Source organism: Pundamilia nyererei, unplaced genomic scaffold (assembly GCF_000239375.1).
Source record: "Pundamilia nyererei isolate P.nyererei 1_Seehausen unplaced genomic scaffold, PunNye1.0 scaffold00013, whole genome shotgun sequence".
Taxonomy (NCBI): Eukaryota; Metazoa; Chordata; class Actinopteri; order Cichliformes; family Cichlidae; genus Pundamilia; species Pundamilia nyererei.
The window spans coordinates 2,830,970-2,843,782 of record NW_005187414.1 but is presented as its reverse complement, the minus strand read 5'-3'; the positions used below and the strand labels follow the sequence as shown (position 1 = coordinate 2,843,782).

The 12,813-nt window shown below is 41.0% G+C and overlaps 1 protein-coding gene across 1 annotated transcript in view; it reads right to left on the bottom strand.

Moving 5' to 3' along the window:
- Nucleotides 1-1,081: 1,081 nt before the first annotated feature.
- Nucleotides 1,082-12,813, bottom strand: part of sptlc2b (serine palmitoyltransferase, long chain base subunit 2b) — a 17,873-nt gene continuing 6,141 nt past the window's right edge. Inside the window, exons 4-12 of the mRNA XM_005724866.2 lie at nt 11,630-11,778; nt 11,078-11,202; nt 9,671-9,764; nt 8,956-9,061; nt 7,473-7,692; nt 6,969-7,095; nt 2,923-3,058; nt 2,629-2,758; nt 1,082-1,516 (exon numbers count right to left, since the gene is read on the bottom strand). Coding sequence (XP_005724923.1) covers nt 1,403-1,516; nt 2,629-2,758; nt 2,923-3,058; nt 6,969-7,095; nt 7,473-7,692; nt 8,956-9,061; nt 9,671-9,764; nt 11,078-11,202; nt 11,630-11,778 — 1,201 coding nt within the window. The 3' untranslated portion in view covers nt 1,082-1,402. The remainder of the gene's footprint in view (nt 1,517-2,628; nt 2,759-2,922; nt 3,059-6,968; nt 7,096-7,472; nt 7,693-8,955; nt 9,062-9,670; nt 9,765-11,077; nt 11,203-11,629; nt 11,779-12,813) is intronic.

The following is a 12,813-nucleotide window of genomic DNA, read 5'->3' as shown; positions in this document are numbered from 1 at the left end:
AGCCACATGTTTGGGTGACCTTACACAGTAATGTCGGACCAAAACAGAAAGCCAAAAAAACAAATGTGACACAAAAAGCAGGTTGATATGGGATGTCATTCCAGAGGATGATAACATCTGGTGAATGATAAAGTGGGGGAAGGGAAAAACCAAAAAGAAAACCCCAATGACATTTGGACTATAACCAAACAAACCTTACAGGTTTTCAGTGACTACGTCATCTGGACACAAAACGCCCGTCAGTAGTGCTGCACTGAAGTTAAGACATGTAGTCAAGTTGAAACACACTTTCCACTCAGATAATGGTTTCCACAAATAAAAAAATAAAAGAGATCGCTAACGATCGACAAACACATGTTAAATAAATAAAGTTGTCTGTATATCAGATGAACCCTACATCGTCATGCATACAGCGTGCTCAGATTGGCGATTCTCATGAAAGCACTTGAGTGAGAACGATTTCAGCAGGTGAGAAAACAACAAACAAGATAGAAATCACATGTAGCTCATTAGCTTATCGAAATGTTAAAGACACAAGGCTCAAGTTTTTGAGTGCAGGTGTAAACCGTAAATAAAGCTGAAAAATATTTCTAGAAAATATGCAGTTAAAAAAAATCCTTTGTCTTCCTCTCTGGAATTCTTTCCCTGTTAAATGTTTTAATCTTGAATATCTGCTTTGCATTTTAACAGGAAGGCTAGAAAACATATCTATACATATACTTAGAACCTTTGGTTGGGTAAAAGAACCCAATAATCTCTCTGTTCAAGTAAAAGTGATTAGGATTAAAACAAAACAAAAGCAGATAAATACATATAGTATACACATGCTTATTCCCGTGAAATAATGCATCTCTCGCTGAGGTTTGGGATGCTACCCCAAGGCAGTATTACCAACATTGTGATAAATAATACTTACATATATGATCGTTTCCTATCGACTTCATCATAGCACGAGCTATGATCAGATTTCAAGAGTGCAAGAGCAGGAAGTCATGGCAGAGCTTCTTCTACCTTGCTCTGAGTTATTTGAATTACAAAGAAACACCACGCTGCTGCTGTTATTGCACAAATAAGATACACATTCAATGTGCGCACAAGAATAAGACTTTATGTTAGACAGATGCAGTCGCAATAAGTTAGGACAAACTGGAAGGCTCTGAATGGACTTTGTAACAACGGACACGGACGCATGTGGCTGATTTTGGTCGCGGTGAAGCTGTTGGGACTTTGGCTTTGAGTCCACTGGAGTTTGATGTGAACAAATATGGATAACATGAATGCAGACACTGGCTCAGACAAAAATACGTGGGGGCATAAGACTGATATCAGACGAGAAACGCTAAGAGAGGGGCCAGTGAGTTAGGAAAACACGCTCTGTGTGACAAGAAGAGGACGACGAGGCTCAGTCCTGAAGAAGACTCTCCTCGGACATCCACCCAAGCGAGGGAAGAGGCTGCTCACGTCTTGAGTATTTCAGCTGCAGGAGGTCGCCCACTTCACTGATGGCTTCCAATGCCTGACAAAGCAACAGGAAGAATGCAGTTAATCTCGATCCAAAATACAAGAAGAAAGCCACACAGTAAAAAAACAAAACAAAAAGACGGTACACATGCCAAAACTTAAGAGATTCAGCCAGACTGATAAGACTGGCTTTGATTTCTAACACGTCAGAGTGTTGAAGGAGGCGAGGAGTCCAAAAGCAGAGGTGAACAGAAGGCTCCCTGTATAAACCACAACTGAACACTTCTTTCCACCAGAGACTGTATCAGTGTTGCAACACACTGCAGGGCACCTGGAAACAATTTACCTTCCTCCTGACCTTTTTTCTGATTCCATGCTTTGCCTGGCTTTTCCAAAGACGGAAAAAACGGCTCCTAGAAGCTCTGCTACAAAGGCAGGCCTGATGCCGTTTAAACGGACTATTACAAATGGTGTTGACAAGCTTCCCAGTAAGATGAATGAAGTGTCTTTGGAGAGACAGAGCAGCTCAAATAAAAGTCTCTGCCTGAGTCACGCTGTAATCTTTAGAGACAGCTTGGCCCTTCTAGGTTCCTTCGAAATAAAAGGACATATTGGAAGCATTTATTATTCGACAGGCACGCTCACACATACATGGACTCGAACGCAAGGCACAAAAAGCTGTCAGTCAGCGGTCAGGCAGGCAGTTGATTAAAAGTGCAGGAATCCATGATCACCCACAGTGGATCAAAACAAACTCTTAAATCACATTGAGGATAAAATTAAGTCTTCAGCAATCAAATAGTCTATCCTGTAACAACAACTCTTGAACTGGCTTCAGTGGTGAAGGAGACCACTTAGAAGAGATCAGATGTGCCCCTCTCTTTAAGTCTTTGATGATATTTAAGAACTTATTGGAAGCTGCAGATCAGAAGTGGCACTTTTGCAAAGCTCTGGTTTTAGGTTGTGCTTTACAAAGCAACATTTCAAACTGTTTTTAAAAGAGTGAACAATATTTTCAACTCAGTTTTGCGCCAATTCTGCTTCCATGCGCACACAGATACGATTAACTTTTAGAGTAAAAACAGCCCATGCTGCAAGTATGAGTAAGGGGGGGGGAGAAGAAGATAAAAGTAAACTTTTGTGTTTCATGTTAGAAATGGGACTTACTGTATCGAGCATCTCTCTGGTGTGAGCGGCTGATACACAGAAGCGTGCTCTGGATTCGATGATGGGCGTCGCGGGAAAGCCGACGACCACTGTACCGATGTTCCTCTTCAGCATCTCCCGACCGAAGGCGCTGATAAGCAAAGGAAACTTAGACAAAGGGCAGTGTGCTGCTATTCATACGATGGATCTACGATTAATGTTCTCATTAAGTAAAAGGCTATATTAAAAACAGAGCATATGCTCTTGTGCAGCTATACCCCAAAAAAATCTAAACAAACAAAATAAAAAACACACCCGATTTTGGCCGGCATGTAGAGCATCAGCGGTACAACGGGGGAGTCATCGTTGCCATAGATGATAAAGCCCATTTCGTGCAGTCTTCTGCGGAAGAAGGTGGTGTTCTGTGAAAGCTGTCGGAGGCGATCAGCACCTGGAAAAGGTAGACAGAGATCCAACTGGGCTTCAGAAGAGTTATTCACAATTTTGAGTCAATCTTTTGAGTCCGTTTACTCTCTTTACTCCCTGAGATTTCTTCCTCTTGAAGAAGTATCAACTGATTCTTTGCATTTTTGTCAAATTAAATATTATAATCTCTATTAAGTTAACTTTTTTGCAATTGGAGACCTCAAGTATTCACCAAGTAACATCTCCCGGCCTTGATTAAAGCCCCTCCACATCAATGGTGCAACCACACAGGTGTTTTCACTAAATCTGCCTGATAAGCCCTCTTCAGTACAAATTGTTCCTGATTGGCATCCCCCCACCCCTCACTCCCCATTGCACCTGTCAGAACAGGAAAACTTACACTTTTATGGCACTTTATTAGTACATGAACTTCAGTGATCTCACGCATTCCAGACAACCTGAGCAGACGTCTAATCAGCCAGAGTGAAAGCACCTGTGAGGGTGTGCTGCTCCTTTAAACCACACCGTTCTGGTTACTGGTGCTTGTAAGCTTCGTAAAATTTCATTATCTGCTCTTTTTCTGCAGCCAAGTGAAGAAAACAGTGTGTACTTTACAGAGACCCCTCCCACCACCACTCATGACGTCTTTATTCCTCAATTTAGCTCGCTTTTGAGCACAACTGATCCAGAGTGAAATACGCAGTTGTGGTTCTAACAGCAAAACCATGTTAACAAAAACAAACAAACAAACAAAAAAAGTACAAAACTCTCAAGAGGGCCACATTGTTTCCAGCCTTCTAGTTATTTGAAGACTAGCTTTGAAGTCAAACAGAACTCTAATATTTTATGGTCAAGAGGTCAACATCAATCATGTGTCAACCTGATACATGTTGTGGATTCACTCACTGAGTCTGTCTGAGCCTCCAGAGATAGCATCGTAACCCAACAAATAACCATATGGCACAAAGCGCCAAGAGCAACACACATCTGCCTGGCTGTGCTCAAAAATGGAGCAGAAACAGCAGCTTCAGAGCACTAAGAGCAGTGTTGGGAAGGTTACTTTTAAAATGTATTCCATTACAGAATACATGCCCTAAAATGTATTCTGTAACGTATTCCGTTACGTTACTCAATGACAGTAATGTATTCTGAATACTTTGGATTACTTAATATATTATCATGCTTTTTACAACTACGTGAATGTACTATTGCTGTGTGATTTATTACTATTACTGAAGGTCCGCGACTCCGAACTGTAGTAAAGGGACCTCTGACTAATACGGCGGGGTCCCTGTCGGCTCGTAGCCGAAAACTAGCTTTACTTTGTTGTGTGGGTCAACTTTTCTTGCGAGAGACAGAGAGAGGCGTTGAAAGGCTGCTCCAACGGAACTTATTGTTTTCGGAGGAAAACACGAACACAGTGTACAGTCGAGTCTTAATAGCTTACTTACAACTGGGCTCGTCAGGCTCTCTTCTTGGCTGCAGTGGTTATTATTATTATATTTACATGCTTCCAGCTCCCGTTTTTCCTCGATGACTGCTCGTACCTTTCCACTCCCCTTTTTCTCGCTCCTCGCGCTCACAGACCCATAACGTGTATGGCAGTCCATTCTCCCTGCAACACGGACTACACTGCCCATGATGCTACATTCTTTAGAGCTATGCTTGTAGCATTCTGCCTGTTAGCTTAGCACAACAACAACGAAAAGGCGCTCTCTCACCCAGGAAACACAGTGCAAAGAGCGCCTGTAACCATGGCAACCGTAACGCTGCCGCCTGGAACAACAGAACGTAGCTGTCAAACAAACCCAAACAGTCCTGACCCGCGACAACATGAAACAGGAAAGTACCCCAGTGTAATCCATTTATTTCAACAAAGTAACTGTATTCTGAATACCACCTTTTTAAACGGTAACTGTAACGGAATACAGTTACTCATATTTTGTATTCTAAATACGTAACGGCGGTACATGTATTCCGTTACTCCCCAACACTGACTAAGAGACACAACAAAGTCTGACATTACACTTAACCACATGCTTCTTTTCCAGTCAGGGGATCCAAAGGTATCCACCGAAGAGTGGAAGATTCTTAAACCTCCTTATATACGGATGAAAGCTTTGTCTACTTTTAGGTCGTCTACATATATTTGATTAATATAAGCTTACAGGCTTTCAGCAACAACAACAGTTTCGCAGGCGGCTCAAATGTCACTCATGACTTTGTGTCAGCGCCTGGATCTTCAAAGGGTTTCATTTCGAGGGCTGACGGGGCTGCAACCAATCAAACCGTAATAGTTACTGCTGCAATGCTGCAAGGTCAGCTGGTCTGGCCTACTCCTCTCAGACTAACTTACAGGAAAAGCTGATGACACTGTAGAAAGACAGTGACAAAGGTTAACACCAGATGTTTATTCCTATGCCTAATGAGTTTCATTTCATCTTATATCAGCATGTTTTGGAACTCCAAGTCAGTCAAGCCCTGTGAAGAGTAAAGGGGTCCCACCCTGCAAGAAAACAAGACCCTATCATCTATTTGTGTGTGTGTAGGAGAGTCCAGCAGAGTTTGATCTGCACAGACCTCTGGTCGCGAGCACCATGCTGCTTTGTACCCACAGCGTGAAGGAGCACAAACATATACAAAGAAACACACATCTGAAAGCCATAAAGGGGGAGAGGGGAGGGGCAGAATAAAGTCTTCCATCAGCCTGGACTGAACTGGACAAAAGAAAGGAACCGTTAACAACCAAATGGAAGAGCCACAATCACACAAAGTTCAGAGCCTGACCAACATATGTTGGTTTGCCAAATGTTCTCAGCTAACTTCAGACCAACACAGATATATTGCTATCAGTGTATATGTTGTCAAATATGCAACTGGGCTTGGGAAGAGTTCATTTAGAATCAACGTTGTAGGCGAGCTTATTATTAACTCAACGTGTTGCAGCAGATAGCCACCCTCCTCGAGCCAAGACTTGTTCTCATTATTTTTAAAGAGAACATAATGCAGAAAAAAAGTGCCTGTAGTAATCTGGTCTCATCACATGCTTTGTCCAGCAGAGCGCGCTCCAATCTCAATGTTTATAACACGTAGTACCATGGACAACTAATCTATATGTGTCTGATACTTTTAAATAAATAAATACTGCATTTCTCAGTCCCTGATAAAGTTCTGAGCCTAAAACTCCATCATCAGTAAGCCAACAGTTTTTAAACATATTTAGAAATCAGAATCAGAAGTGACTTGTACTAAACTTTGCACCCCATGCTGCAGTCACACGTGACACTGTCAGATTGTTTCTTATATAATATGGGCATGTACCTGTGCAGCATTTACAGCACACCCAGAAAGCTTTAACACACACACGCACTTTGATAAAGTGGCCTGACACACCTTTATGTATAGGTAAATATTTACCAGTTAGCTAATAACACTGGCTTTTATCACTAGCTGTGATAAAATATAGACCGTATGAAGGAGTAGAAAAGCTGGCAAAGTTGATTAGAAATTAAATAAAAGCAATACCATAGTAATTTTGCATCCAATAACCCACCAATATGTCTGCAGAATAATATCGGAATGACTGGTCTATACTGCCATCTTGTGGTTATGTCAAATAATAGCAGGAAAACTGACCACAAACACAAGGTTAAAATTTCAGCGATTTCTTAAGTGTTGCAACCAAAACAAAACTGCAGGGGGAAAACAAAAAAACCCAAACCATACCAAAAACCATTTGTAATTAAAATTTTAAAGATTCAACTTTAATATTTGATTTGCCGGGCTAATTAACATAACTTCTATTTGCAATTTGACCACCAAAATGTTTCTGCACAACAATAAATAAGCAGTTATCAGAAACAGTTTACGGATAAAAACACCGTCTACACTTCCCTTCCAGTATTCCAAACAGCTGTGAGCAGTTTTCCACCTACCCAGTGTGGTCCCATCTTCTCCCATGATGATCTTCATAGAGGTGATTATCTGCTGGGCCACAGGAGGGGACATAGAGGTGGCATACATGGCGCTATGAGAGTGGCGGCGCAGATAGTCAATCAGCTCCTGACAGAATGCAATTAAAGTGAGGGGGGGGAAAAGTATCACTAGGACAGTTGGGACATGATTTTTTTATTGTATTTTATTTTATTTTATTTTTTAAACGTGGCATACTTGAGTTTTTCAAACTGTCATTTCTAGCTCAAAATGAAAGCATACACTCAATCAGATCCTATGTTGTAAAACAGGAAGCTGAATTCTACTTTACCAGTAAACACTGTTGGCCAACACTGAATTAAGCAATTTAGGAGTTAGGAAACTACTCAAGCTATTGACTATGAGTAAGTGTCTCAATACTGTAATAACCATGAACCATTGCTTTGACTACTTCACATTGCACAGACTAGACTTAGCCTTCTGAACACTGGCAGCAGTTCACTAACCTTTTTGCCTCCAATATATCCCCCAGCAGCCCCAAAGCTTTTGGTGAATGTTCCCATCATGATGTCAACATCTTTGGAATCCAGGCCAAAGTAGTCCACCACTCCCCTGCCATTAGGGCCCAGGGCGCCGATACTGTGAGCCTCGTCCAGGTACAGGTAGGCCTTGTAGCGCTTCTTCAGAGCTATGACCTCCGGCAGGCGTACGATGGACCCCTCCATACTTCAGGATTATGAAAAAAAAAAAAGAAGAAGAAAGAAACTAAATTAAACGTCTGCAACAAACCTAAAGCCATTATTAACAAACACCCACAATCTGAACCAAAGCACCAGAAGGCTGCTGTGTAAAGCAGTTGACATCAAAAGGTACATGCCTAACACTTGCAGGGCTGTTTATGCATAGGTGATAGACTGTACTCTCAAACAGAGTACAGTCTATTTTAGCAACATAAGGTTTAACTCTAGAAATCCCTGTGGAAATGAAACTCCATTAACATTGCATCAGTAAAGGGCACCGACTCTTTCAGGCAGTTGGTCTGAGAACTATATTGATCAACAGGATTGATTGTCCTTATAGTAAATCCCTTCAAAGAACAAGGAATTAGGGGTGCAACGATACACAATTCACGGTTCGGTACTTTGGTGATACAAAAAAAAAAAATGTTTATTCCTTTTTAATTTATCATTTATTAAAATTATAAATATATATTTTAACTCAAAAGTACAGTTTTTAAATTTAATGTTGCTGAAACAACAAAATTAATCTGATCGAGGAATCACTCATCTTTGGAAAAGAGAGTTTATTACAGAGAAATGGCTCTTTCCAAAATAAAAGCTATACTATAGCTTCTTCTGGGCTATATTCTCAGCAGCATATTAAACATATCAGGTCCCCATAAGGAGAATCAGGTGCTAACGGCTGTCTAAATGACTGCGGTAAAGTTTGTAGCATGCGTGCTTGTTGTTTTTGTCGGCTTCCACTCGTCTTTGCACTAGGATGATGTCGGAGTAAATGTGCAGTCATATTCTTTGTGTTCCCACAGACAGACAGCTGCTATGTTGCTCAAAGACCGATCAACCAGCTCACATGGACAGATATCCATGTTAGTCCCACACCACCCAAAAAAAGAAGCTGTGGTTGAAGAAGCTAACATATTAAACTACCAATCTGATAACACCACCTATGTGTCATGATATCAGAAGTGGCTAATTGTTATCTCTTTGGGTGCAGCTGTCTGCCTTGGCTAGTGGCAGATGGTCATGTAACAACTTACACCCAACCACAGTAGTATAGTCATAAAATATTAATAATTAATTTGATTTGCAGTATTTATGAGGTTGAAATGACTAAGTATACATTACCAGCTCACACACCATATAATCTATGCTAATTCGTTAAGGCAGTACATTATTTCGTTTAGGCAAGTGTAATGCTTTAGAATAGTATTTTATCGTGCTGAAAAACCACAAAAACTGCTGTCTGCACCTGTAGATGCCCTCCACCACAATAAGAATTTTCTTCCAGGGTCGGTGGGTTCTCGGCTGCCCGTGCACGATGGCATCTCTCAGTAGCTTCTCAAGGCTTTGCATGTCTACAACACAAAGGAGTTTGTGAATAAATGTTTGTTTTAGGTTACTCGTTAAATCACTGACAGTAAGAAAAGCCAAGTAATGAAAAGACAAGCAAATTTAAGGATTAACATTTTCCCAACAGAAATATGAGACCTGTGTTAAATGGATGAACAACTCTGTCAATATTTCATGATCACAGAGCATTTTCTCAGAAGCCACACAGCCTGGTTCCTGCCTGCTGACTACACGTCATGATCTAAGCTGTGTGTGTGTGTGTGTGTGTGTGTGTGTGTCATGTTTTTATCCTGAGCCGAAAAATAACCACACCCTATAATGTGTTATTTAGCACTGGAAACAATACAGTCAATGTATAACTGCAGACGTGAGTAAGCAAGTCTCCAAAAAATAGTTTGGATTTTATAAAAGCAGCATGTTGAAACGTACGCACACACCCACGCTGAATGTCTTTGCTATCCTTTTGACTTAACGGGAATTATTGTTAATTGTTGCATAGAGTTGAAAGATCCATTCTAATCCTTTGTCTCCAGTGTAATGTCAAGCTTTGGGTGTAACGCAAAATACAGCTCAACTGCTTGCAGGTCAGAGGTTTAAAACTGGAAGTCACTCACTGTTGTGTTTGAAGACCCGAATCGTGGAGCCCGACAGACGAGCACCCAGCACCAGTGACGTATGATTCAGCTCGTCGCTCAGGATGAGGCAACCCTACAACCGCAAACAGAAATGAATTTTTCAAATAAAAGCGACAAAGTTTAGACATTTTCACGTAACTTTAGCAGCTCACCAAGTAGCCAGAACAGCAGAACGCCATTATTTCTCCAGAAATGTATATAGCTCAGAGTCTTCGCTCATCCTTGTTTAGGGATGGATCTATTGCTATTTAGGTTACACTTAAGGTAAGCCTTTAGTACAAGAGGCAAATATTACAAGAAGAAGTCGCATAACTGACACACTATGCCTGCCAAAGGGAATTTTTATTACATTGAAGAGTGAATTAAATATGACAGATAAAAAATGGATCGATAATTGTTAAGTTCATACAGATTGAAAGCAAAAAAGACATCATTAAAAGTAATACCAACCCGTTTAAAAAAAACAAAACAAAACAAAAACAGATAACATAGCAAAATGGCAGCCTGCCCAGCTCTTAAAATCAGCACGCCCAAACGGTCAAATAAAAGTTCCTCTAGCCAATGAAAACCCGAGTTCGTTACAACATCACACTATGAGGACAAGGATGTGAGCTAGTAGAAACGTGACAACCACGGTTAAGAATTTATTAATGTTTATGACCAGAGCAGTCTGATTAAATGTCAGTCTCGATGTTGTTCCCTTTCCCACGTTTGTCATTAATGGTCATAAAGACGTATGCTCTGACTCACAAGGTGCAGTGACAGGCGCCTATCAGCACAGGTTTCTACCTCCCCACCAGCTACAGAAGAAAAGCATCACGGCTGGAACAACAGGAATTCCAACACTCAGATGTTTTGAAAACTTTCCCAGAAACTAACGGGTTTTAGAACAACCTGAACTCTACAAGTGTGGCTATCCATCTGAAAAAAATACCCTGTTTTTGTTTGTTGTTGTCGTTTTTTAATCTTGTCCCCTCTGGCAGCCTCTGCAATCTGAATTATGATCCGAATGCATGATTGTGCCAAACACATTTTGGTTTTCCCACCAACACAACACCCCAGGCCCCACACCCAGAGACCTCGATTAAACCTGTTTGACCAGGATGTATTATGAATGGAGTGATTTTTTTCCAACTGTTTTGGCAAGGCCTTTGTAAAGTATTTAGTTTTACATTTATAAGTGACATTGGGCAGTAGCTCTGTGGGAGGGCAGGATCTTCGCCTGGTATCCAGTAAGTATCCCATTTTCACTTTATACAGGAAGAGGTGGGTTTCCTCAGCAGAAATTGCTGTTACCAACACTCACAAAGGGTTCAACGTGATAACATACGTACAGACTCAGATGAATACATTTGAGTGACAATGGAAGTGAATGAAATTCCTCACCTTCCCCATGAGAGCAGGAATATTCATGGAATTGGTTGCAAAACCCATGCCAAAAGCCATGGCTGACTCAACTCCCAGAAACCTGGCAACCAATTGCTCCATTTCCTCGTGGATGTCCAAGTTTCCTGAAAAATCACAGCAGCTCTTCAGGTTCCTCTAATATTTAAATTACAGACTTTTCTCTAAGTCACGCTGCCTTTTCTATCATATCGGTGAAGTCAGTCCATTTCCCTTAAGCTACACCCCCCCCAAAAAAAGTAAAGAAAAAAAGTAAAGAAAAAGAGAAAAAGAGAGCAGCATACTAGGTGCTGAACTGTAAAAGGATTTGAATTTCAAAGCTCCCATCACAGATTATTATTTCAGCACTTGAGCTGTGGCTACTGATGCATCCTGAAAGTGAAAACAAATGTGGAGCAGCGGTTTAAGTGGAAGTGGAGAGTCTGGGCAATTCCACTTTTACTCATAGTGGAAAAAAGCATCCTTGAAAGATGACGAATCACAAGAAGGATTTCACAGACCAAATGTCAACATTCAAAAGATTTCACCCCTTACCCATCTCACAGCGAGTGCTGCCCACTCCCACTCCATACATTTTCGTGACCTCGAGAGCAGCATCGGCACAAGCTCCGGTGTTCTCAGCGAAGCCGAGGTAGTTGTATGAGCCCATGTTGATAACGTCCTTCACCACTTTGCCTGTATGCCTGACGAGAAGAGACAGAAAATTGGGTTTAAAAAAAAAGTTGTTTCTTTAACCTTGTTTGCTCATTTTGCAATGCAAATCTTTTTTAGTGTTTACATTTCAGCTTCCAATGTTATCATGCGCATTGGAACAATAAACTTATGTTATCAATAGAATTTGGCAGGTATGCTGCATTTTTTAAAACAATAGATACTAATCAGAGAAATATTTTTAAAGAATGATAGTCTTTAAAATAAGCAGAGCAGTTTATTGACAGCTACTGAACTAAATTCAGTAGCTGTCAATAAACTTTTCAACTCTTTAATTACAGATCACTTAACATTATAAAGACCCTACTGTACCCTATTGTAGGTAGCATGTGCTAGCTCGTGCTACCTACAATAGGGAGAAATAACAACATCCCCTTTAACAGAAAGAAACTTAGAGCAGAGCCGGACTTTATGAACAAAAGTATTGGGCCACACCTGTTTTCAGCCCTACTGCCAAATGCCATACACACCTGGCTTTGCAGTCTGCCTTCACAAACTTTTGTGATATAATCAGTCGTTCTAAAGCGCTCACTGAATTCCAGCATGGCACTGTGACAGGATGCCACCTTTGCAACAAGTCAGTTCATGAAAGTTTTCCCTCCCAGACATTTCATGAGCAGCTGTAAGTGGCATTATTGCAAAATGGAAGCATTTAGGAACCACAACAACTCAGCTACAAAGCAGTGGACCTTTTAAAGTTACGGTGGATCGTAGGTAGAGCTGGGCGATAGAACGATAACGATATGTATTGCGAAATAACTTTTCTATCAAGGAAAAGTTAAACTATTGCGATAGGCCTCATCTCTCTTGTCCTCTTTAAAAAAAAGAAAGAAAAGAACAACAGCCAATCCAAATTAAGTAGCGCAGAGCCGAACCAATCACAGCCGCAGCGTCACGTGACTTGTTATGTGCCACACATGTGTATTTGTTTGGGAAGCAGCCAGCGGTAATGGAGGAAATGACTGACTAGAGAAAAATCAACCGAGCGTGACCGAAGAGAAAACAGA